This window comes from Gorilla gorilla, chromosome 6 (genome assembly GCF_029281585.2).
Source record: "Gorilla gorilla gorilla isolate KB3781 chromosome 6, NHGRI_mGorGor1-v2.1_pri, whole genome shotgun sequence".
Taxonomy (NCBI): Eukaryota; Metazoa; Chordata; class Mammalia; order Primates; family Hominidae; genus Gorilla; species Gorilla gorilla.
In genome coordinates this window covers 91,641,328-91,665,672 of record NC_073230.2, presented here as the reverse complement: position 1 = coordinate 91,665,672, position 24,345 = coordinate 91,641,328, and the positions used below count along the sequence as shown (strand labels likewise).

Genomic DNA, 24,345 nt, shown 5'->3' with positions numbered 1-24,345 from the left:
TCACCTAGTCATTAAGCCCAATATCCAATAGTTATCTTTTCTGCTCCTTCTTCCACCCTTATGTAGGTGTCTGTTGTTCCCCTCTTTGTGTTCATGAGTTCTCATCATTTAGCTCCCACTTACAAGTGAGAATGTGTGATGTTTGGTTTACTAAAAACTAAGCACTCCTCTTGCCTCGGCCTCCCAAAGCTCTAGGATTACAGGTGTGAGCCAGTGTGCTCGACCATACCAGTAATTTAATAGTATCAATTTGATTCAGACTATAAGCAAGTTTAATATACAGGTAGAGAATTAGAGAGTAGAGTGAAGGCACAGCTGGCCTTATAATATTTAATTGTTCTATCACTGACAAACTGGTACTACAGCTTCTCTGCCTTTTCAAAAACTCTAGTGGGAAACAGTATAGCATGAAGGTTAGTTTTTTTCTACTAGGAGACTTTAAGACTGTGTTTCTGTAGTTCACTGCTGTATTAATTTCCTGTGTCTGCTGTAATAAATTACCACAGCCTGACTTAAAACAATGGTAGTGTATTCTGGAGAGGCCTAATTAAAGAGTGAGAGGCTCTAGGGAAGAAATCCACATCTTTCAGCTTCTGGTGGATCCAGGATTCCCTTGAATTATGGCCATATCGCTCCAAACTTATTTTTTCTTCATATCACATTCTCCTCTGTATGCCTAATTTCTCTCATCCCCTCTAAGAATACTTGTGACCGTATTTTCAGGACCATCAGGATAATCTCATCTCAGAATCCTTAATCACACTTGCAAAACCTGTAATATACATAAAAACCTGTAATATACATATAAGGTAACACAGTTTCAGAGATTAGGACTTGACATCTTTTGGGGACACCATTCAGCCCACTGCACCTGCTCTCACCATACTCAAAAGTGTCTCTCTTCGACAGCTTTCTGCTACTTGAAGCAGCTGCTTAACTTACCCTGAGGAAGCACTGCACATTCTCTTTGGTTCAAGAGAGCAATCATAGGAATCTTCTAACTTTCGGGATAGCTTTATTCTTAGAACCCAGCATAACAGTTTGAAACCAAAGGATGCTGTTAGTTAATGTGTAGTGTAGTATTTTTCTGTTCTGAGTCTCTTCCCTCCAGGTAGATATGCTTGGCGGGGTGACTTAGTCATAAATTCACATTTTACTGCTGCTTCTTCCTATATCTGGAAACCTCCAAATTGTGGTCCTGAAGTTATTTTTATTTTGGCCATTTTTCTCTCTTGCCAGGAAAGGAATGCTGTTGCAAGTACATGGAGTCAAAGACTAGTCGGTAATGGGTGGTGTACGGGGGAAAGGTTGGGTTTTTTTGTTCCTTTTCGTGAGTCTTTCTACCCAAGATGTTCATTCATTGATCATTTCTCACACATGAAATGTATTTCTACTTTCCATAAAAAACATTATTCCCATAATTATTATAAATTATACCCTAAGTGAAATGTTCTCTGAAATTATGCACAAAGTTATGAAAATTTTCAAAAATGGGAAAGTTATGTATTCACCACTCAGATTTAACAAATATTAATATTTTGAAATATTTAGTTCACTTTTTTAAAGTAAATAAATATTAAAAGGTACAGCTAAAATTCCATTCCCCCTTCTTACTCCTCAGAGGTAATCAGGATCCTGATGTTGGTTGTTTCCATGTTTGTTTTTATGTTTTGTACATTTGCATATATTTGTAAATGATATATATATATTTTTAAACTTTTAAAAAATATTTTTGCTTTATTTTTCAACAATTTAACTATCATATGCTTAGGTATAGTATTTTGTATTCTGCTTGGAACTTGCTAAGCTTCTTGAATTTATTTTTCCTTAAAATATTCATTAAAATTCATAAAACTTTATAAAAGTAAGATATCCGGCCAGGCACAGTAGCTCAGGCCTGTAATCCCAGCACTTTGGGAGGCCGAGGCGGGTGGATCATGAGGTCAGGAGATTGAGACCATCCTAGCTAATGCAGTGAAACCCGATCTCTACTAAAAATACAAAAAATTTACCTGGGCATGATGGTGGGCGTCTGTAGTCCCATCTGCTGGGGAGGCTGAGGCAGGAGAATTGTGTGAACCCGGGAGGCACAGCTTGTAGTCAGCTGAGATCGCACCACTGCACTCCAGCCTGGGCAACAGAGCAAGACTCCGTCTCAAAAAAAAAATAAGATACCCATTAAAATTTATTTTTCTGCTAAGACAGTTACTCTTTTCTTGGATTCCACTTAAACTTACGGTAGATCTTTTGGCATTGTTTCACAGATCACTGAACTTTTACTCATTTTTTAAATAGTTTTTTTCTGTTTAAAACTGGATAATTTCTATTGCTGTATTTTCAAGTTCATGAATCTTCCTTTCATCTCCAGTCTACTATTAAGTGACGTTTAAAAAATTCCAGATAGTGCATTTTTGAGTTCTAGAATTTATTTGGTTCTTATAATTCCTCATTCTCTGCTGAGATTTATCTGCCCCATTTATGATGACCGTATTTTCTTTTACATACTTAACATTTATAGTACCTGCTTTAAAATCTATCTCTGCTTATTCTAATGTCTGAATAATCTCAGGCACTGGTCTCCATTGATTGCCTCTTCTCTTAACTGTTTGTAATAATTTTTTAATTTTTTTCCTGGACACTGTAAATGATACATTGTAGAGACATTATTCTAGATTTTTCCTCACCCAAACGGAAACTCGGTGGCCATTAAACAATAACACCCTCTCCTACCTCCTCCCAGCCCTTAGTATTATCTATTCTTTCTGTCTATGAATTTTCCTATTCTAGATATTTCATGTAAGTGGAATCATACAATATGTCTTTTTATGTTTGGCTTCTTAGCATAATGTTTTCAAGGTTTGTCCATGTTGTAGTATGGATCAGAACTTCATTCCCTTTTAAGGGTGATAAATATTCCATTGTATGTGTATACCACATTTTGTTTATCTGCTTGCTGGTAGACATCTAGGTTATTTTCCAAATGTCGTCTATTATGTATACAAGTATGTGTTTGAGTTCCTGTTCTCAGTTATTTTGGTATATACCTATGAGTGCATTTGCTGGATCATATGGTAATTGTGTGTTTAACTTTCTGAGGAACTGCCAATCTTTTCTGCAGTGGCTATACCATTTTATATTCTCATTATCAATGTATGAGGATTCTAGTTTATTCCAACTGTTACTTTTCTGGGGTTTAAAAAATTATTATAGTAGACATCTTAGGGTGAAATGGCATCTCATTGTGGTTTTGATTTACATTTTTATAATGGCGAACGATTTTGAGCATCTTTTCATGTACTTGGCCATCTGTATATCTTTGGAGAAATGTCTATTCATGTGCTTTACCCATTTTTAAATTGGGCTATTTGTCTTTTAGTTGTGGTTCTTTATATATTCTGGATAATAAACCCTTTTCAGATATGATTTGCAAATTTTTTCTCATTCTGTAGTTTGTCTTTTTACTATTAGGTGTCCTTTGATGCACAGAAGTATTTAATTTTGATACTGTCCAGTTTATTTTTGTTGTTGTTGCTTGGGCTTTTGGTGTCATATCTAAGAACCTATTGCCAAATCAAAGGTCATAAAGATTTACCAAATCAAAGGTCATAAAGATTTACCTATATATTTTCTTCTAGGATTCTCATGATTTTAGCTCTTATATTTAGGTCTTTGATTCACTTTGAGTTAATTTTTGTATATGGTAGAAGATGGGGTGTCTAACTTCACTCTTCTGCATGTGGAAATTCAGTTTTCCCAGCACCAGTTGTTGCCTAGATTATTCTTTCCTCCACTGAATGGATTTGACATCTTTATCAAAAATCAATTGGCTATATATGTAAGGATTTACTTCTGGACTCCTCATTCTATTGGTGTTATATATCTATTCTAATGCCAGTACCACACTTTTGTTTAATGTAGCTTTCTAGTTAAGTTTTGAAATTGTGAGTTGTGAGTCCTCTGTTTTTGCTATTTAGAGCTCCTTAGTTGTCCATTTTTGCAAATGAATAATTTCTTAAAGCCTGCTTTTTAGATTTTATTTTTTGGAGTTTCATCCGTGTTGATACATAGACTTGTAGCTTATTTGTTGTGACATCTTTATTATCATCTGAGTAAATTTCAGTGTATTTGACTTTTCTCCTATTGAAGTACAATTATTTCTTTTTTTTTTTTTTTTTGCTTTAACAATCAGCATTCTTGTGCATGGTACTTGTTCACATGTTTGAAAGTTTCTTTAGGATGGTAGGGTGATTTTTGCCTTGCCAGGAAACCTTTGGCAGTGTTTCGAGACATTTTAGATTAAAGACTGGGAGAGGGGTGTTACTGCCATCTGGTGGTCAGAGACAAGAGATGCTGCTAAACATCCTGCAATGCAGACTCTCACCGACCCCTCCCCACCCCTACCCCCCCTACACACACAAAATAGTGCCAAGGTTGAAAAACCCTGCCTGCCCTGAAGCATATAGAAGTGGAATTGATAAAACTTGAAATGTTTTCATCTTAATAAGTGGATTTCTGTAAATCATGGAAAAAATATTTTCTCCATAGGTTTGGAATGTTTGGAATTAAAGTTGCTCTGGCAATGCTGCCATTCCAGCAATTACAAGCAATTTATATATCTCAAGCTAGATCAGGTAGCAGCATTATCCAGAGTTAGCCAGTTCATTCACTTTAACTTCATGAACTAAAATACTTTGGTACTTTGTCTGCTTAAAAGATTAATTTTAGAGTGAGTCTGTTTCAAAACAGTGGCACTTGTGCGTGCAGATGGGGATAGTTGGAATATTAGGCTGAATGTACTTAATAAGAGCAAAATTAGAACATGAAAAAGTTTTTCTTGACACAGATGGTTGTTAAACATTGAAGGCTTAAAGGTTTAAGAAGTTTTTCTCTAGTATATTTTAAATTAAAATTGTAATTGAAGACATAGGAACGAATTTAGACTCACTTGAAGATGTGTTACATGTCACCGTGGAATACTGTGCTGCCATAAATAGGATGAAAGCATGTCCTTTGCAGCAACATAGATGCCATGATCCTAGGCAAATTAACATAGGAACAGAAAAATAAAATTTTAAGTGGGAGCTAAACATTGAGCACACATGGATGTAAACTGGGAACAACTGACAGCATGGACTACTGGAGGGAGGTATGGGTTGAAAAACTACATGTTGGGTATTGTGCTTACTCCCTGGGTGACAGGATCTGTACCCAAACTTGAGCATCATGCAGTTATTCCCATCTAACAAACCTGCACATGTACCCCTTGTATCTAGGGGATATATGTGCAGGTTTAAAATAAAAGTTGGGGGAAAAAAGACCCATGGTTCCTGTTTGAGAATCCGTTGAAAGCTATGGCCCCAGAAATGACGTCCGTACTTGTGTAAATACAATTTTGCATATGGTTTGAGGTGGTTTATGCATGCTTCTGAAGCCCATCCAGGGACTCACCACTCTTTACTTATATCCAGGTTAAAAATTTTGCTAAAAGTTGGTTAAAAAGCTTAAAGTGCTAAAAATAGATATACATGAAATTATCAATGAATTGTATCTTCACAACTATATTTATATCTCCTTAACCAAATGCTTCTGCATTTACTGATGAGGAAAAATAGGTGACTCAGAATTATAATTCAAGTCCTCTAATGTTAAATATTATTTAAACTTTACATCTATAACCTTCATTCTTTATCTTTTTAGGTGTATGCAACAGTGTTATCGCAACAGGCTAATGAAAACAGACAAAATTCAACTGGAAAAGCATGTTTTGGCACCTTCCTCCCAGAAGAAAAACTTAATGACTTTCGTGATGAACAAATTGGACAGTTGCAGGAGCTGATGCAAGAAGCCACAAAACCCAATAGGCAATTTAGTATTTCTGAGTCTACGAAACCAAAATTTTAGTCTATACAACAAAGAAGCTTAATAAGACATGCAAAAATTTAGAACCCCTACTTTAACTGTCATTGGTTTTTGAAATATATTTAAGCTTTGAAAACACCTGTTATTAATGAAATACTCTTTTATTTTTGATATTATGAATGCAATATATGGATCAAGATCACTAGTGACAATTGAAAAAACTATTGGAATAATAGCACTTGTATGAAATTCAGTTTTGGAACTAAACAGCAAATAATGGATCTAAAATGGACAAATTTCTAGAATTTTGCTGAAAACGTTTTAAAATGCTATTCTCATCCAGCCATATTAGTCTTCTGGCTTTTCTTTAGCTTCATCAAATAAGTATGTTGTGATAATGATAGATGTACAATTCCAACAAGGTTATTTTTTAAATACATTGTCATTCTGAACATTTTATTATTTCTACTTTAATAATACATACATGATTTTTCTTCTGAATGTCTCTTCTCCCTTCATCACTGTTCCTTCACAATGAAAGGTTAGGAAGAAGCTTTAAAATTCACTATTTTACTATCATCATTTGTATAATAAACTCTACAAAGTTAATACGTTTCCTCCAGTGTTTGTTTGTTAATAACAACCCTTGAAATAATGTGTAGCTACATTGAGACTCTCAAATAGTTGAGGACATTACAAATCAACTTAAGTATAAGAAACTTTCCTAAGATCTCAAATTTAAAAAACGGTAACCCCATTTACAACCTAAAATGTGGATTTTAAAAAATATTATGCTAAATGACATGTATCTGTAGTTATTGAAACCTGATTCCCAGTGTGATACTATTAGGTGGTAGAGCCCTCATGAATGGGATTAGTGCCCGTATAAAAAAAAAGCTCCAGGGAGCTCTCTTGTCCCTTCTACCATATGAGGATACAATGAGAAGATGTTAAAGCAGAAAGTGGCCCCTCATGAGACACTGACTCTGCTGGTGCCCTGATTTTGTACTTTGCAGTCTCCAAAATGTGAGAAACAGATTTCTATTTATAAGCCACCCAGTTTATGGTAATTTGTTACAGCAGCCCGAAGAGACTAAGACAGTTAGGAAGGCTTACTCCAAGATTCTGAAACGATCATTTTTTTAGATGCACTTGCAATTTATGTCATCTCTTTAGAAACTGATACATGTTTTCTCTGGGTTGGTGTCTCATGTGTTCTCTCTTTGTATATACCTGCTAGGGCCACCGTAGTCCGTTCTTCCATCCTTTTTTTTTTTTTTTTGAGTCAGTCTGATCTGTTGTTGGTCTTTCTCATTGAGAAAGATAATCAATAATTATTCCGTCTATATTATAACAGGCTTCAGGGATACAACAATGGAGAAGACAAAGCTCCTGCCCTCAAGAAGTTTAAAATCTAGTTGTGCATTCAGGAGCCCTCGTTCATCATGAACAAATACATCTGCAAACTCTACAGCATTATCCTTTTCATCATGCCTAATAGAAACCTAATAGTTCTGAAGACGCTGCTTCGCTGTAGTCTTGTAAAGTGGGCCACAACTCCCACTTTACAAGAGACCCATCCTATTGTCCCTTTCAACCCATCACTATGCCACCCTCGCTTAAGAACTCGTTCCTTTGTGGCTTTTTTTCTTTTAGGGTATACTTCCCTTCTGTTCGTTGGCACTTGACTTAACCTCAAATCTTGCCATTATTTTGGTGACTTAGTATTTATGTCGTTTACTTAACCAGCAGACTGAGAGTTATCTGGCATTATTCACTTTCATTCAACCACTCACTCATGCCATGGCTACACTTAAACCTTCGCTCTGTTCAGAATTGTTTTGCATCTGAAATTATGAATTTCAATATCCTGTGCTTTTGCCACTATCTCTTAACAATATAATCAGTTTCTTACTCCCACTGCACAATTCATTCAACAGATACTTATTAAAAACCTGCATTTGCCAGATGTCATTCTAGGTATTAGCGATATAGCACTTATCAAAGACAAAAAGTCTGCTACCCCCATGGAACTCACATTCTAAAGGAGAGAAATAAAATATGTAGGGTGATAAGTACTATTGAGAAAAATAAAAGCAAGGATAGGGAATAGGGCTATGGTTCCGAAATTATAAACTGAGATTCCCTGGGCACCTCAGAGAACTCAGGGGTGCTGCAGGATATTTTAACTTTGAGGAAATCACAGTCACATTTGTGTTTGCTGGACACCACACACATTACTAGTGCAAGGATTTTCAGTTTTACAGTTATATTGCCACATTCTTTTTAATGACAGATTTTTGTGAAGCTGGGCTTTTAGTGGTTGCTGTGATAAAAATGCAAATATCACAGAAGATGAGTGAGTAACAGAAAATGTAGGTAGTGTTGGTCAATATGATTACAGTGTAAGTTGCATAGTGTCCAACAGGTGCTAAATTGTTTTGGCACAAATAAGTTGTTTGGACTACTTAATAAACAAAACTAAGTTTTGTTTGCTGTTTTGCCTAGATGCACTGTGCTAATACTGGGACACCAAGTTCGTGAACTAAAAGTTTGGGTAATAGGGAGTGGTCTTTAACAGTAAACTGATACATAAACTTATCAGTCCTTTGACTACTTGGTGCCTTCAGTGTCATTCTACTACTGCTTTTATTTCCATTACAGACTCCCTAGTTTCTGTGATCCTTCACTTCAGCCAGCCACTGAGCAGTACCTTCCATGTCTTTTTCTTTTACTTCACCTGCTGCTCTAGCCAGGCTAACCACTCACTTGCCAAAATCAATGGGATATTAATCACTGTAAGGTTGATAAGTTGAAGATTTGATAGTATTTCTTCTGCTTTTAAACCACTTCTGCTTTTTATACTGCCTACTTCTTTAGATTATAAATTTTCTCCTCCCTACCCCCACTTTTAAAAATATGATGTTCTGTGGGATTTCATCCTCAGGACTCTCACATTACACATTTGTTGCTTCAAATATTAGCTCTACTCTTAAATCACTAACACCAACCTAAATCTCATTTTTAAATTTTTAATTTTTGTGGATACACAGATGTATGTATTTATGGGGTACATGAGGTAATTTTAATACAGGCATGCAATGTGTAATAATCACATGGAAAATGGGCTATTCATCCCCTCAAACATTTATCATTTGTGTTATAAACAATCCAGTTATTTTTAAATGTACAATTATTGACTATAGTCACCTTGTGCTGTGAAATACTAGGTATTATTCATTCCTTATTTCACTTAACATACTGACCTCCAGTTCCATCCATGTTGCAAATGACAGGATCTCATTCTTTTTTATAACTGAATAGTACTCTATTGTATACCACATTTTCTTTATCCATTCATCTGTTGATGGACACTTACGCTGATTCCATAACTTGGCTATTGTGAAGAATGCTGCAATTTGAGAGTGCAGATATCTCTTTAGTATACAGACTTTTCTTATTTGTCATCTGTATCCATCAATGGGATTGCTGGATCATATGCTAGCTCTATTTTTAGTTTTTTTAAGAACCTCCAAACTGTTCTCCATAGTGGTTGTACTAATTTACATTCCCACCTAAGCTGCACAAGGGTTCCCTTTTCTCCACATTCTCATCAGCATTTGTTATTGCCCGTCTTTTGGATAAAAGCCATTTTAACTGGGGTGACGTGCTATCTCATTGTAGTTTTGATTTGCAGTTCACTGATGATCAGTGATTTTGAACACCTGTTTATATGCCTGTTTGCCATTTAAATGTCTTCTTTTGAGAAATGTCTACCAGATCTTTTGCCCATTTTTAAATCTGATTATTAGATTTTTTTCTTATAGAGTTGTTTGAACTCCTTATATATTCTGGTTATGACTCCCTTGTCAGATGGATAGTTTGGAAATATTTTCTCCCATTCCCTGGGTTCTCTTCACTTTGTTTATTATTTCCTTTGCTGTGCAGAAGCTTTTTAATGTACTGTAATCCCATTTGTCCATTTTTGCTTTGGTTGCCTGTGCTTGTGGGGTATTACGTTTCTGTCCACACCAGTGCCCTGGATATTTTCTTCAGTGTTTTCTTATAGTAGTTCCACAATTTGAGGTGTTGGATTTAAGTCTTTAATCCATTTTGATTTGATTTTTGTATATGGTGAGAAATAGGGGTCAAGTTTCATTCTTCTGCATATGGATATCCAGTTTTCCCCGCTACCATTTATTGAAAAGACTGTCTTTTCTCCAATGTATGTTCCTGGCACCTTTGTCAACAATAAGTTCACTATAGATGTGTGGGGTTTTTTTGTTTTTTTCTTTCTTTTTTTTAAACAGAGTGTCACTGTCACCCAGGCTGGAATGCAGTGGCATGATCTTGGCTCACTGCAACCTCCACCTCCCAGGTTCAAGTGATTCTTGTGCTTCAGCCTCCTGAGTAGCTGGGACTACAGGCATGTGCCACCATGCCTGGCTAGTGTTTACATTTTTGGTAGAGATGGGGTTCCACCATGTTGATCAGGCTGGTCCCGAACTCCTGGCCTCAAGTGATCCGCCTGCCTCAGCCTCCCAAAATGCTGGGATTATAGGCATGAGCCATTTCGCCTGGCCAGTAGATGTATGGAGATGTGTGGATTTATTACTGGATTCTCTCTTTCTTTCCATTGTTCTATGTGTCTGTTTTTATTCCAGTACCATGCTGTTTTGGTTACTATAGTTCTGTAGTAGAATGTGAAGTCAGGTAATGTGATTTCTCCAGTTTTCTTCTTTATGCTCATGATAACTTTTGCTATTCTGGGTCTTTTGTGGTTCCACATAATTTTTAGAATTTTTCCTGTTTCTGTGAAGAATGGCATTGATAGGGATTGCATTGAATCTGTTAATATGGACATTTTAATGATATTGAGTCTTCCAATCCATGAACATGGAATATCTTTCCATAGTTTGTGTCCTCTTCAATTTTTTTCATTGTTTTATAGTTTTCATTGTAGAGATCATTTACTTCTTGATTAAAGGGTTAATTCCTAGGTATTTAATTTTATTTGTAACTATTGTAAATGGGATTTAAAAATTTTTTCAGATTGTTCACTTTTGGCATACAGAGATGTTATTAATTTTTATATGTTGATTTTGTATCTTGCAGTTTTACTGATTTTATCAGTTCTTGTAGTTTTTGATGGAGCCTCTTAATCTCATTTCTGAACTTCAGATATGTGTTTGAGACTGACATTTCCAACTCATGTTTAAAATCAAATATACTTCTCTTCCCTTTTCAGTGAATAACAACATATGCGCAATGACGAGTTAATGGGTGCAGCACACCAACATGGCACATGTATACATATGTAACAAACCTACACGTTGTGCACATGTACCCTAGAACTTAAAGTATAATAAAAAATAAAAATAAAAAAATAACATGTACACAGTTTACCAGTTCAGATTTTTGCAATTTTGCTTCGATTTCACCATTTCCCTACAGGCCTCTTCCTCATTATTCAGCAATTCTGACAACACTACATGGTGGATCACAAAATGCTCATAGTTCTCTACCACTCCTTATACCCATGCCCTTTGCAAGGTAACTTTGCAGTGCGTCCTATTAATCTGTTTTTCAGTTATTCAAATCTGCATGCCTTGTGACTTGATTTGCTCAAAAGAATGAGGGAGTAATATTATGCAAACTTAGGTTCTAGGCCCTCAGAGCCTTGCATACTTCTGCCGGCACTATTGGACATCTGTCCAACTGCCATGTGAGCAAACTAGGGCTGGCCTACCAGAGGATCAGATCATGTGGAGCAAAGGTGAGTCATCCTAGACCAGCCAGCTCTCAGCCAACCACATTTATATGAGTGAACTTAGCCATGACAGCTAATCCCAGTCCAAATTGCCAATTACAAGCTAAATTAATGGCAGTTCTTTTAAATCAGTACATTCTGGGGCAGTTTATTATATAGTTAGGGCTGATACACTGTACTGCCTTACTGTCTCTAAATCACTCATTCCCCCTTTTCCGACTATTAGTCTGATACTTTAGACTTACAATTTTTTTCTGTAGCAATCTATATGTGGCTTTCTTGTCTCCAGCCTGTTTTTTTAGTATGTTATTTGCAGCCAGTCACCTTAGTGATAGGCAAATCCTATTTCCCTGCTTAACATTTGGAGTGGAGGAGGGTGTTTGGATTGTACTTAATGGTAGTGATACATGGCACAGTTGGCTTCTTACCATTGTACTTGGTGGTTGAGAGGAATGATACAGCCTATTGAAAATAAATTGGAAATATGTATTAAGAACTTTAAGAACAATGGTACTTTTTGAACCCGTAAATTTTATTTCTAAGATTCTATCCTAAAGAAAAGATATTCAGGAATGTGCAGTTTTTCACATAATCATGTTATTAAAAATGATATTTGAGTGAATTTGGGACAGCAGAACTCCCCCAAATACTTAAAAGGTTAAGTGAGTTGTGATGACATGTATAACGAAGTAGTTTAAATGTAGGTTTATGAAGAATTTTTAATGACATGGAACATTTCCTGACATTGATAGGTGAGAAAATGATGCTATGAAATATATGGGATTTTAAATAAAATTTTAGATTTTCTTTTCAGTAATGTGGCAAACAATGCTAATCTGAGCAGTTCTGCTGAAAATGAAAACTTTTAGGTAGAGTAGAAAAAGTATTTTTTAGAAGCTTCTAGGAGCTGGCAATACCCTAAGAGATTAATTATAAGGCCAATATTGCTAAGTGAAACTGGCAAAGCCTCTTTTACCCTAAGATGAATTTCTACTTTGGTTTTGATGGTCCTTTGGGACACAGTGGGCAGAAGACAAAGCACAGAACCCGCGTAAGTTGGAGAGTCATAAACGGTTTTTCCAGAAAGACAGGACCCTAAAGACTATATATACCCTCAGGGTTAGAGTGAGCCAGAAGAAAACTTGCTCCAGTACTTGTACAGAATTGCAGGCTATCCTGGATTCAAGTCATCTGTGTACTAAAACAAAACTTAAGCTATAAATTTAATATATGGCCCCAGAATGAGTACCTGACAAATGTAAACAAGCTTTTGAGGATACTCGGGTCACAGATAATTTCCAGAAAAGTGAATCCTCAAGTTTCAGTAAACAAGCAGACTCCACATGGAAAGCTAGCACCATGACTAAGAGGCAGCAGAGACAGACCACCAGAAAACTCAGATATTGGCATTAACACATGTATAATATAAAACGTGTTCACATGTTTAAACTTAAAAGTTATTTGGAAATATCTGCAAGAAACAAGGCATTATAAAAAGTAGCCTGGCATATTTGAAAAGGAACCAAATAGAACTTATAGAAGTAGAAAATAGAATAACTAAAATTAAAAAATAAACCCTAATGGACGAGTTCAAAAGACAAGATGGACTTGAAATGATGAGAATACGTGACTGCAATATAGAACCAAAAGAAATTATCCAGAATTCCGCATGAAAAACAAACTTGAGGATATGAGAGGTGGTTAAAACACAAGAGTGTAATGTATATCTAATAGTTTCAGATAGATACCGAGGCAGAACCAATATTTGAAGCTATATTTCCTGAGACTTTTTCAAATCAATGAAACACATAGTCTATGGATTTATCCTAAGCAGGATAGATACAAAATCCTCATTCTTAGACATACCGTATTGAAGCAGCAGAATGCCAATAACTTGTAAAAGCAGCCGAAACAAAAGTCACAAGGGAACCTCAGCTAGTACAGGACAAGTCCCTGGATGGCTTTGGTGACCCAGCTATTCTCCACTTTCTCACTTGTAGTTCTTGTAGAAATGTGCCAGGAATACAACATCCTAATAAAGAATTGTCCAGAACAACCCAGGCTCTGTTCCTGTCCCTCCTGGAACAGGGTGTCCTTCACCACTTTAACCCAGCAGCCCATGTCACCTCCTAGGGCGTACGGCTTTCAAAACCCAGGGGCTCTCAGTGACAGTGCAAGTAGAGTATGCACAGATGAGTCCCAATCTGCCCTAGGCAGCTTTCCTCAGCCTTTGGAGACTTGCTTGTCATGAATCCTGGGCTACTGTTTTTCCTTACTGCCTACCTACAATTAATAAGACGACTTCATGAAACGTGTGTGTGAATGTCCTGTCTCACCAGACTCTTGGAAGTAGTAGAGACTGCAGTGCAAGATGCAGTGGGCTAAAGTGGTAAGCAGTGCACAGTGAATCTTCCTCACAACTAATCTTAAGCTGACTTCTCAAGAACAATAATGGAAATCAGAAACCAGTTGAATGACTATCTCTAATGTGTTGAGAGAAATAAATTCCATTTTAAAATTATATACCTAGCAAGTGTATTTCAGGAATGAAGGTAGAAAAAAGATAGTGTCAGACAACAAAATATGAGCAAGGTTGCCACCTGCGGATTCTCACTAAGGGAAATTATAAAGGATGTGCTTTGAAAAGGCTTTCAATAAAATTCAACACCTCTTCATGTTAAAAACTCTCAATAAAGTAGGTATTGAAGGAACATACCTCAAAATTATAAGAGCCATCTATGACAGGCCTACAGCCAACATCATACTGAATGGGCAAAAGCATACTCTCTCTCTCTCTCACTACTCCTATTCAACATAGTATTAGAGTCCTGGCCAGAGCAACCAGGCAAGAGAAAGGGCATCTAAATAGGAAGGAGGAAGTCTATTTCTGTTTGTAGATGACATGATTCTGTATCTAGAAAACACCATAATCTCAGCCCAAAAGCTTCTTAAGCTGAAGTAACTTCAGCAAAATCTCAGGATACATAACATACAAAAATCAGTAGCATTCCTATATGCCAACTACAGTCAAGCCAAGAGTGAAATCAGGAATGCAATCCTATTCACAGTTGCCACAAAAAGAATAAAATACCTAGGAATACAGTGAACCAGGAGGTGAAAGATCTCTACATGGAGAACTGCAAAACAGTGCTCAGAGAAATCAGAGATGATACAAACAAATGGAAAAAAATTCCATGCTCATGGATAAGAAGAATCAATTTTATTAAAATGACCTTATAGCAGCCCAAAGCAGTTTGTACATTCAATGCTATTCCTATTACACTACCAATAACATCCTCACAGAACTAGGAAAAACTATTTTAAAATTCATACAGAGCCAAAAAGGAGCCCAAATAGCCAAGGCACTCCTGTGCAAAAAGAACAAAGCTGGAGGCATTACACTACCCGACTTCAAACTACACTACATGACTACAGTAGCCAAAACGCATGATACTAATACAAAAACAGACATATAGACCAGTGGAACAGAATAGAGAGCCTGGAAATTAAGCTAAACAGCTACAACCATCTGATCTCCCACAAACGTGACAGAAGCAAGCAATGGAGAAAGGACTCCCCATAAATAAATGGTGCTGGGATAACTGGCTAGCCATACGCAGAAGATTGAAACTGGACTCCTTATACCATACACAAAAATCAACTCAAGATGGATTAAAGACTTACATGGAAAGCCCAAAACTATAAAAGCCCTAGAAAACAACCTAGGCAATATTATTCAGGACATAGGCACGGATACAGATTTCATGATGAAGATGCCAAAAACAAATGCAACAAAAGCAAAAATTAACAAATGGGATTTAATTCCAACTAAAGAGCTGCACAAACAGGGAGCCTACAGAATGGGAGAAAGTATTTGCAAACTATGTATTTGACAAAGTTCTAATATCCACTATCTGGAAGGAACTTAAATCTACAAGAAAAATACAACCCTATTAAGATATGGACAAAAGACATGAGCAGACACTCTTCCAAAGATGATGCACCTGTGGCCAACAAGCATATAAGAAAAGCTTAACATCATGGATCATTAGAGAAATGCAAATCAAAACCACAATGAGAAACTATCTCACACCAGTCAGAAGGGCCACTATTAAGAAGTCAAAAAATAACACGCTGGTGAGGTTATGGAGAAAAAGGAATGCTTATACACTGTTGGTGGAAGTGTAAAAAGAAAATCTGGTACATATACACTATGGAATACTATTCTGCCATAAAAGAGAATGAGATCATGTCTTTTGCAGGAATGTTGATGGAGTTGGAAGCCACTATCCTTGGCAAAATAATGCAGAAACAGAAAACCATATGCCACATATTCTCATTTATAAGTGGAAGCTAAGTGATGAGAACACATGGACACGTGGAGGGGAACAACAGACACTGGGGCCTGTTGGAGGGTGGGGAGTGGCAGGAGGGAAAGGATCAGGAAAAACAACTAATGGGTACTAGGCTTAATACCTGACAAAGTAATCTGTACGACAAACCTCTATGACACAAGTTTACCTATGTAACCTGCACATATACCTCTGAACTTAAAAAGTTTCTTTTTAATAAAAAAGGATGTGCTTTATTTGTGTAATGAGAAGAAATAAAAGACCAATTAGATTGTAAAAATGGATGACTCTGAAGGAGCTTTTATTATATTGAATATTGATGTTTCATGGGGTTAAAAATGAGAGATTTAAAAATATACAAGAATAATACATCAATTGGTATGGTAATGATTGAAGGAAGTGCTTTAAGTTTAGATGGTGTGAGAAGTGAATAAAATGTACTGATTAATTGTAAATATAGATGTGATTTCTAGTGTAACTACTACAAATGACTGCTATATAGAAATGAATATATAACTTTCAAGCTAGTACAATGGAAAAATGAAATAGGAAAAATAATTATAAAATAAGAAATAGAAAAAACCATAGAAGGAACAGAGTAAGTAGAAAAAAAGATATTAACAGATGTAAGTATAGATGTAATTTCTAGTGTAACCACTACAAATGATTGTTACATAGAAATGAATATATAACTTCAAAACTAGTAGAGTGGAAAAATGAAATAGAAAAAATTATGAGAAATAGAAGGAACAGAATAAGTAGAAAAAAATGAGACAGTATTAGTAGACATAACCAAAATGTGAGTAATTACATTAAATGTAAATGGATTGAGTTATCCAGTTAAAGGCAGATTGTTAACTGATTAAAAAATGAAACCAATTATATTCTGTTATAAAAGACAACACCTAAACCATAAAATACAAACCTTTGTAAAGTAAGGTGATGGGTAAAATTATACAAACCAAAAGGAAGCTGATGTAGATATATTAGTATTGGAAAAAAGAAATTGCTAGGGAAAGAGTCATATAATGAAAATTTCAGTCCACTAGGAAGGTAATTCAAAATTGACATTACTGACCAGGTGCAGTGGCTCACGCCTGTAATCCCAGCACTTTGGGAGGCCAAGGTGAGTGGATCGCTTGAGGTCAGGAGTTTGAGACAAGTCTGACCAACACAGTGAAACCCGGTGTCTGCTAAAAATACAAAAATTAGTTGGGTGTGGTGGTGCATGCCTGTAATCCCAGCTACTTGGGAGGCTGACTGAAGCAGGAGAGTTGCTGGAACCCAGGAGGCGGAGGTTGCAATGAGCTGAGATCGTGCCACTGCACTCCAGCCTGGGTGACAGAGCAAGACTCTTGTCTCAAAAAAAAAAAAAAAAAAAAGTTTGGCATTACCTGGTAAGTAAATGATTAAGCAGCCTCATATTTGAGGATGTTAACGCAATTCAAGGTAACCCATGTGTCAAAGAAATGCTCACCTAACCTAAAATATAAGTGGAACTGGACAGTGATGAAAATACTTAAAATGTATGTGTTGCCGCTAAAACAGCACTTGGAAGAAATTGATAGATTTAAACGTGTCTAGCAGAAGGAAAGACTAAATGTTAATGAAAGAAGCATGTATCTTAAGTTATAGAAAAACAACACAAAATAAGCTGAAAGAAACTAGAAGGCAATAAAGACTAGAGCAGAATTTTATTTTAAGGTTTTATCTTTGAAAAAGATTTCTAACAGTGATAAACCTCTGACAAAGTTAAGGAAAAAAGCAGGCACACATATCCTGTATCTAGAATGAAGAAGAGGACATAAATATTCCTATTATGATGTTAAATTTATTATGAATAACTTAAAACCAATAAGTTTGTAACACGTAGAAGAAATTGATGAATTTTAATAAAAACATAGCTTACCAAAATATACAATAGTTCAATAGCCATCAAAATAACTGAATCAATAATTTACAATATTCCCAGAAAGAAAATTCCATGCCTAAACAACTTATTTGGTGAGTACTAACAAGTATTCAAAAAGTAATTCCAAACTTAAGCCTTTTCAGAAAAGAGGGGTACTCCTTAACTATATGGGCCCAGCAAATACCTGAAACCAAATGAAGTATGAGAAAGGAAAATTACTGGCCAATTTCACTTAGGAACATAGATTCAAAATTCTAAACTAAGTATTAGCAAGACAAATTCAGCAAAGGATGATTCATCAGGAACTAGTTGGGTTTATGCCAGGAATCCAAAGTTGTTTTTACATAAAAAAATCAATTACTGTGATCACATAAATTAAAAGAGATTTAATTATGACCATCTCATTAGATGGAGAAAAAGCATTTGCTAAACATTCAGTATCCATTCATGATAAAAATGCTTTTAGCAAACCAGGTATAAAGGGCACTTTATCAATGAAAGGGTTTCTACTGAACATCAGCAGCAAACATGATGAATCGTCGAAAGCTTTGTCTTTAAGATTGAGAAAAAGACAAGGATATCTGTCATTTCTTCTTCTGAATTCAAAACTGATAGTCTCTGAAAATATAATTGTATATGTAGAAAATCTAGAAGAATCCACAAATTTCCACAAGTTCAGATGAATAAGAGAAGTTTGCTGGATGCAATAATTGCTATCAATTGAATTTCTGTGTAGCAGCAAAAAGCAGCATGAAAATTTGTAAGTATTTTATCAACAAATATTAAATACTTAGAAACCAATTTAGAAAAAGATGTTAAAAATTCTCTGGAGGGAAAACCCCTATTCTCCCTGGGACAGAGCACCTGGGGGAAGGGGCGGCTGTGGGTGCAGATTCAGCAGACAGGCATCCTGCCTGCTGGCTCTGAAGAGAGCAGCAGTTCTTTGAGCACAGCGCTTGAGCTCTGCTAAGTGACAGAATTGCTTCTCAAGTGGGTCCCTGACCCCCATGCCTCTTGACGGGGAGACACTTCCCAGCAGTGGTCGACAGACAGGAGAGCTCCACCTGGCATCTGGCAGGTGCCCCTCTGAGACGAAGCTTACAGAGGAAAGAACAGGCAGCAATCTGTGCTGTTCTGCAGCCTCTGCTGGTGATACCCAGGCAAACAGAGCCTGGAGTGGGCCTCCAGGAAACTCCAACAGACCTGCAGCAGAGGGGCCTGACTGACAGAAGGAAAACTAACAGAAAGGTTGAGAGCATCAACATCAACAAAAAGGACGTCCACACAAAAACCCCATCTGAAGGCCACCAGCATCAAAGAACAAAGGCAGATAAATCCAGGAAGATGGGGAGAAACCAGCGCAAAAAGGGTGAAAATTGCAAAAACCAGAATGCTGCTTCTCCTCCAAAGGATCACAACTCCTCACCAGCAAGGGAACATAACCTGATGGAGAATGAGTTTGACAAATTGACAGAAGTAGGCTTCAGAAGGTGGGTAATAACAAACTCCTCCGAGCTAAAGGAGCACGTTCTAACCCAATGCAAGGAAGGTAAGAACCTTGACAAAAGGTTAGATGAACTGGTAACTAGAATAACCAGTTTAGAGAAGAACATAAATGACCTGATGGAGCTGAAAAACAGCACGAGAACTTTGTGAAGCATACACAACTATCAATAGCCGAATCGATCAAGCGGAAGAAAGAGAATCCTAAGCAAAAAGAACACAGCTGGAGGCATCACACTACCTGACTTCAAACTATACTCCAAGGCTACAGTAACCAAAACAGCATGGTACTGGTACCAGCACAGATATATAGACCAATGGAACAGAACAGAGGCCTCAGAAATAACACCACACGTCTACAACCATCTGATCTTTGACAAACCTGACAAAAACAACCAATGGGGAAAGGATTCCCTATTTATAAATGGTTCTGGGAAAACTGGCTAGCCATATTCAGAAAACTGAAACTGGACCCCTTCCTTACACCTTATACAAAAATTAACTCAAGATGGATGAAAGACTTACATGTAAGACCTAAAAGCATAAAAAGCCTAGAAGAAAACTTAGGCAATACCATTCAGGACATAGGCACGGGCAAAGTCTTCATGACTAAAACACCAAAAGCAATGGCAACAAAAGCCAAAATTAACAATTGGGATTTAATTAAATTAAAAATTTCTTTTGCTGTGCAGAAGCTCATCATCAATGTGAACAGACAACCTACAGAATGGGGAAAAAATTTTGTAATCTATCCATCTGAAAAGGGCTAATATCCAGAATCTACAAAGAACTTACACAAATTTATAAGAAAAAAACAACCCCATCAAAAAAATGGGCAAAGAATATGAACACACAATTCTCAAAAGATGACGTTTATGTGGCCAACATATTAAAAAAAGCTCATCATCACTGGTCATTAGGGAAATGCAAATCAAAAACCACAATGAGATACCATCTCACTCCTGTTAGAATGGCGATCATTAAAAAGTCAGGAAACAACAGATGCTGGAGAGGATGTGGAGAAATAGGAACACTTTTACACTGTTGGGGGGAGTATAAACTAGTTCAACCATTGTGGAATACAGTGGCTATTGCTCAAGGATTTAGAACCAGAAATACCATTTGACCCAGCAATCCCATTACTAGGTATATACCCAAAGGATTATAAATCATTCTACTATAAAGACACATGCACACGTTTACTGCAACACTGTTCACAATAGCAAAGACTTGGAAACAACCCAAATGCCCATCAATGATACACTGGATAAACAAAATGTGGCACATATATACCATGGAATACTATGTAGCCGTAAAAAAGGATGAGTTAATGTCCTTTGCAGGGACATGGATGAAGCTGGAAACCATCATTCTCACCAAACTAACACAAGAACAGAAAACCAAACACTGCATGTTCTCACTCATAAGTGGGAGTTGAAGAATGAGAACACATGGACATAGGGAGGGGAACATCACACACTGGGAGTGTGTCAGATGGTGGGGGGCTATGGGAGGCATAGGATTAGGAGAAATACCTATTATAGATCACAGGTTGATGGGTGCAGCAAACCACCATGGCACGTGTATACCTATGTAACAAACCTGCATGTTCTGCACATGTACCTCAGAACTTAAGTATAATTTAAAAAAATTAAAAATAATAATTGGAATTAACTATACTAAAAAAAAAATTTCTGGAGGAAATTGTAAACTTTTTTTTTTTTTTTTTTTTGAGACGGAGTCTCGCTCTGTCGCCCAGGCTGGAGTGCAGTGGCACGATCTCGGCTCACTGCAAGCTCCGCCTCCCGGGTTCACACCATTCTCCTGCCTCAGCCTCCCACGTAGCTGGGACTACAGGCGCCCGCCACCACGCCCGGCTAATTTTTTGTATTTTTTAGTAGAGACGGGGTTTCACTGTGTTAGCCAGGATGGTCTCGATCTCCTGACCTCGTGATCCGCCCACCTCGGCCTCCCAAAGTGCTGGGATTACAGGCGTGAGCCACCGCGCCCGGCCGTAAACTTTTTACTTAAAGACACTAAAGAAGTCTTAAAGGAAGTGGCACTCCACAGTCAAGGATTAGAATATTTAATATTGTAAATACCTTGTTTCCAAATGGTCTGTAGTTTCAACACAGTCTTCATCTAATTTCTAAATGTTTTTATTTTTAATTGACAAGCTTATTTTAAAATTTATATGGAATTGTAAAGGGCCAAGGATAACCAAGTCACCCTTAAGGACAATATAATCAAACTTACCCTACCAGATGTCAAAATATAGCTTTAATTGTTAAGATATTATAGCCTTTTATTATAGGGTGCCTTGACTTATGGCAATGATGTACTGCAGTATAATGGAGAAATGACTACTTTTCAATAAACTGTTCTGGAAAGTGGTATTTTTCTAGGAAAAAATAAACTTTGGTATCTCAAATTGGTTATAGGTTTCTTAAAGATCAAAATATGAAAGGCAGTATTACAACACTGCAAGAAAATAATACAGAGTATCTTCAAAATATTGGAGTAGGAGAGAACTTTTAAAATAAGGCAACAAGTTCTAAAGAACAAAATGAATAAGTCTGATTAACATAAAGCTTATTATTAAAAGTAGTAAAGAATGCAGACACAAGCCTCAGAGTATAAAAAGATCGTTGCTACACATATTAATGGCCAACAACATCTGAAGAACTCCTATAAATCAATGAAAAAGGGGTAAATTCCAATAGAAAATGGGCAAAGATATTGAAGAGTAAGTTCACAAATAAGGAAATTTACATGGTCAGTTAACAGAAGAAAATCCTTGGCCTCATTTGTAATAGGGAAACTTAAATAGAAATTACAATCAGATTACATTACACAACTTCCAGGTTTAATAAAATAAAGTCTGACAATAACAAGTGTTGACAAAGATAAGGAAATAATAAAAACTCTTATTCTGCTGGTGGGAGTGTAGATTAGTATAATGTCTTTGGAATACATTTTGATATTCTCTAGTAAATTTGAAGATTATTATGCATGATACTATTGCATTTTTCATGTTATTGCATTCATGGTATTACACTGTAATATGATGGTTGAGTACAGACACTTCTGCCAACTGCATTGATTTGAATTTCATTTTCCTAGCTTTTTCACCTTGAACATGTGACTTGATTCATAAAAGTAAAGTTTGTCTCCCCACCCCAAAACCAATTTTTGCTTTCATAGTGTTGTGAGCATTAAATGAGCTAGTCTGTGTGAAATGTTCAGAACAGTACCTGGAATGTAATAAACACTACAAAGCATTTATTATTGTTATTGCTGTTACTATTACTTTGCAACCCACAAAACCAGTTCTAGGCAATTTTGTGCATGTGTGAATTAGGATACTATACAAGAATGTTCATATAAGAATTATTTTAGCAGCTTCAGTTTTCTAGGGTTTTTATGGTTTTAGGTCTTATGTTTAAGTCTTTAATCAATCTTGAGTTAATTTTTGTATAAGGTATAAGGAAGGGGTCCAGTTTCAGTTTTCTGCATATGGCTAGCCAGTTTTCCTAACACCATTTGTTAGCTAGGGAATCCTTTCCCCACTGCTTGTTTTTGTCAAACCAGAAACAATGCTAATGTCCCTCAATAGTAGAATGGAAAAAAAGTTATGATATAGTCATATAGCAGCAAACCTGAATGAACTATTATTTTCATATACACTGAAGAAAGAAGTCAAATAAATATGGTGTGAATGCATTAGTACAAAATTGAAAAACAGGCTAAACAAAACAATATCGTGAGGAATGCAGGTATTCATGGTAAAACGTTAAAGAAAGCAAGCAAATTACTATCACAAAAATTAAATAGTGTTTAACTCCACTAACAAGGTTGTGACTGGAAATGGGGACATGGGGTCTTCTCGGATCCTTGGGGGCAATGTTTCATATTCTAAGCTGTGTTATGTTTATAAGAGTGTTTATAATTATTCTTCAAATTGTATGTGTATGTCGTTGACTTCCATTTTTAAGCTACTAAAAACTTCTGGAGTGGAAAAGATAATTGTTCAAAGTGTGGGCATGGGAAAGAGAGATAAAGTGTAATCTCTAAATGGACAGTCCAAAGGCATTTGGAGACATTTGCTCAAGATCAAGGAAAGAAAGAGTGGACATGATATGGAACCCCTCCTCCTTCTCCCAGTGCATATTGAGCCTTATAAATGAGAGTGTTTTACCATTGAGTACAATGATGGATTTTTAAAAAAATACAAATTGCTGGGTGCCCACCCTGAAGAAACTGTGTAGGATAGAGCCTAGGCATTGGTAGTTTTTTTTGTTTTTTGTTTTTGAGACGGAGTCTCGCTCTGTCGCCCAGGCTGGAGTGCAGTGGTGCAATCTCGGCTCACTGCAACCTCCACCTCCTAGGTTCATGCCATTCTCCTGCCTCAGCCTCCTGAGTAGCTGGGACTACAGGCACCCACCACCACGCTTGGCTAATTTTTTGTATTTTTAGTAAAGACGGGGTTTCACTGTGTTAGCCAGGGTGGTCTCGATCTCCTGACCTCGTGATCCGCCCACCTCAGCCTTCCAAAGTGCTGGGATTACAGGCGTGAGCCACCGCATTTGTACTTTTAAAAAAAGCTGTCTAGGAAATTCTGATGGGTTTCTGGGCTTGACTTTCACGGCTATATTAAAAACAAACTAAACCAACAACATACCTTGAGTGAGTAAAACTAAAAAAATAAGAAAATAATTATTTCAATTAAGGATCAACCACAGGTTCTTTCATTTATAGTGATTAGCTCCCTTTCAATGTAATCCAACTCCCCCCAGTTTTGAATTATTCATAACACTTCAAGAATTTGGTTAATATGTCATGTAGGAATATATCTGCTTAAGAGGGAAAATTGACCTAATGGTTACTTTTGTGATTGTAATTGTTGCTTTCATTTTTTATAAAGCTCCTTATTTTCTAGCTCTTGGCAT

At 36.5% G+C, this 24,345-nt stretch overlaps 1 protein-coding gene and 1 long non-coding RNA gene across 2 annotated transcripts in view; one reads left to right on the top strand and one right to left on the bottom strand.

The window, feature by feature from the left end:
* SDHAF3 (succinate dehydrogenase complex assembly factor 3) overlaps positions 1–6,468 on the top strand; it is a 68,789-nt gene extending 62,321 nt beyond the window's left edge. The window contains exon 2 of the mRNA XM_004045798.4: positions 5,698–6,468. Within this exon, the coding sequence (XP_004045846.1) occupies positions 5,698–5,901 (204 nt within the window). The 3' untranslated portion in view covers positions 5,902–6,468. The remainder of the gene's footprint in view (positions 1–5,697) is intronic.
* LOC129534642 (uncharacterized) overlaps positions 1–24,345 on the bottom strand; it is a 121,556-nt gene that overhangs the window by 7,832 nt on the left and 89,379 nt on the right. Inside the window, exons 3-4 of the long non-coding RNA XR_008681292.2 lie at positions 4,946–5,035; positions 2,013–2,154 (exon numbers count right to left, since the gene is read on the bottom strand). This is a non-coding gene — a long non-coding RNA (uncharacterized lncRNA). The remainder of the gene's footprint in view (positions 1–2,012; positions 2,155–4,945; positions 5,036–24,345) is intronic.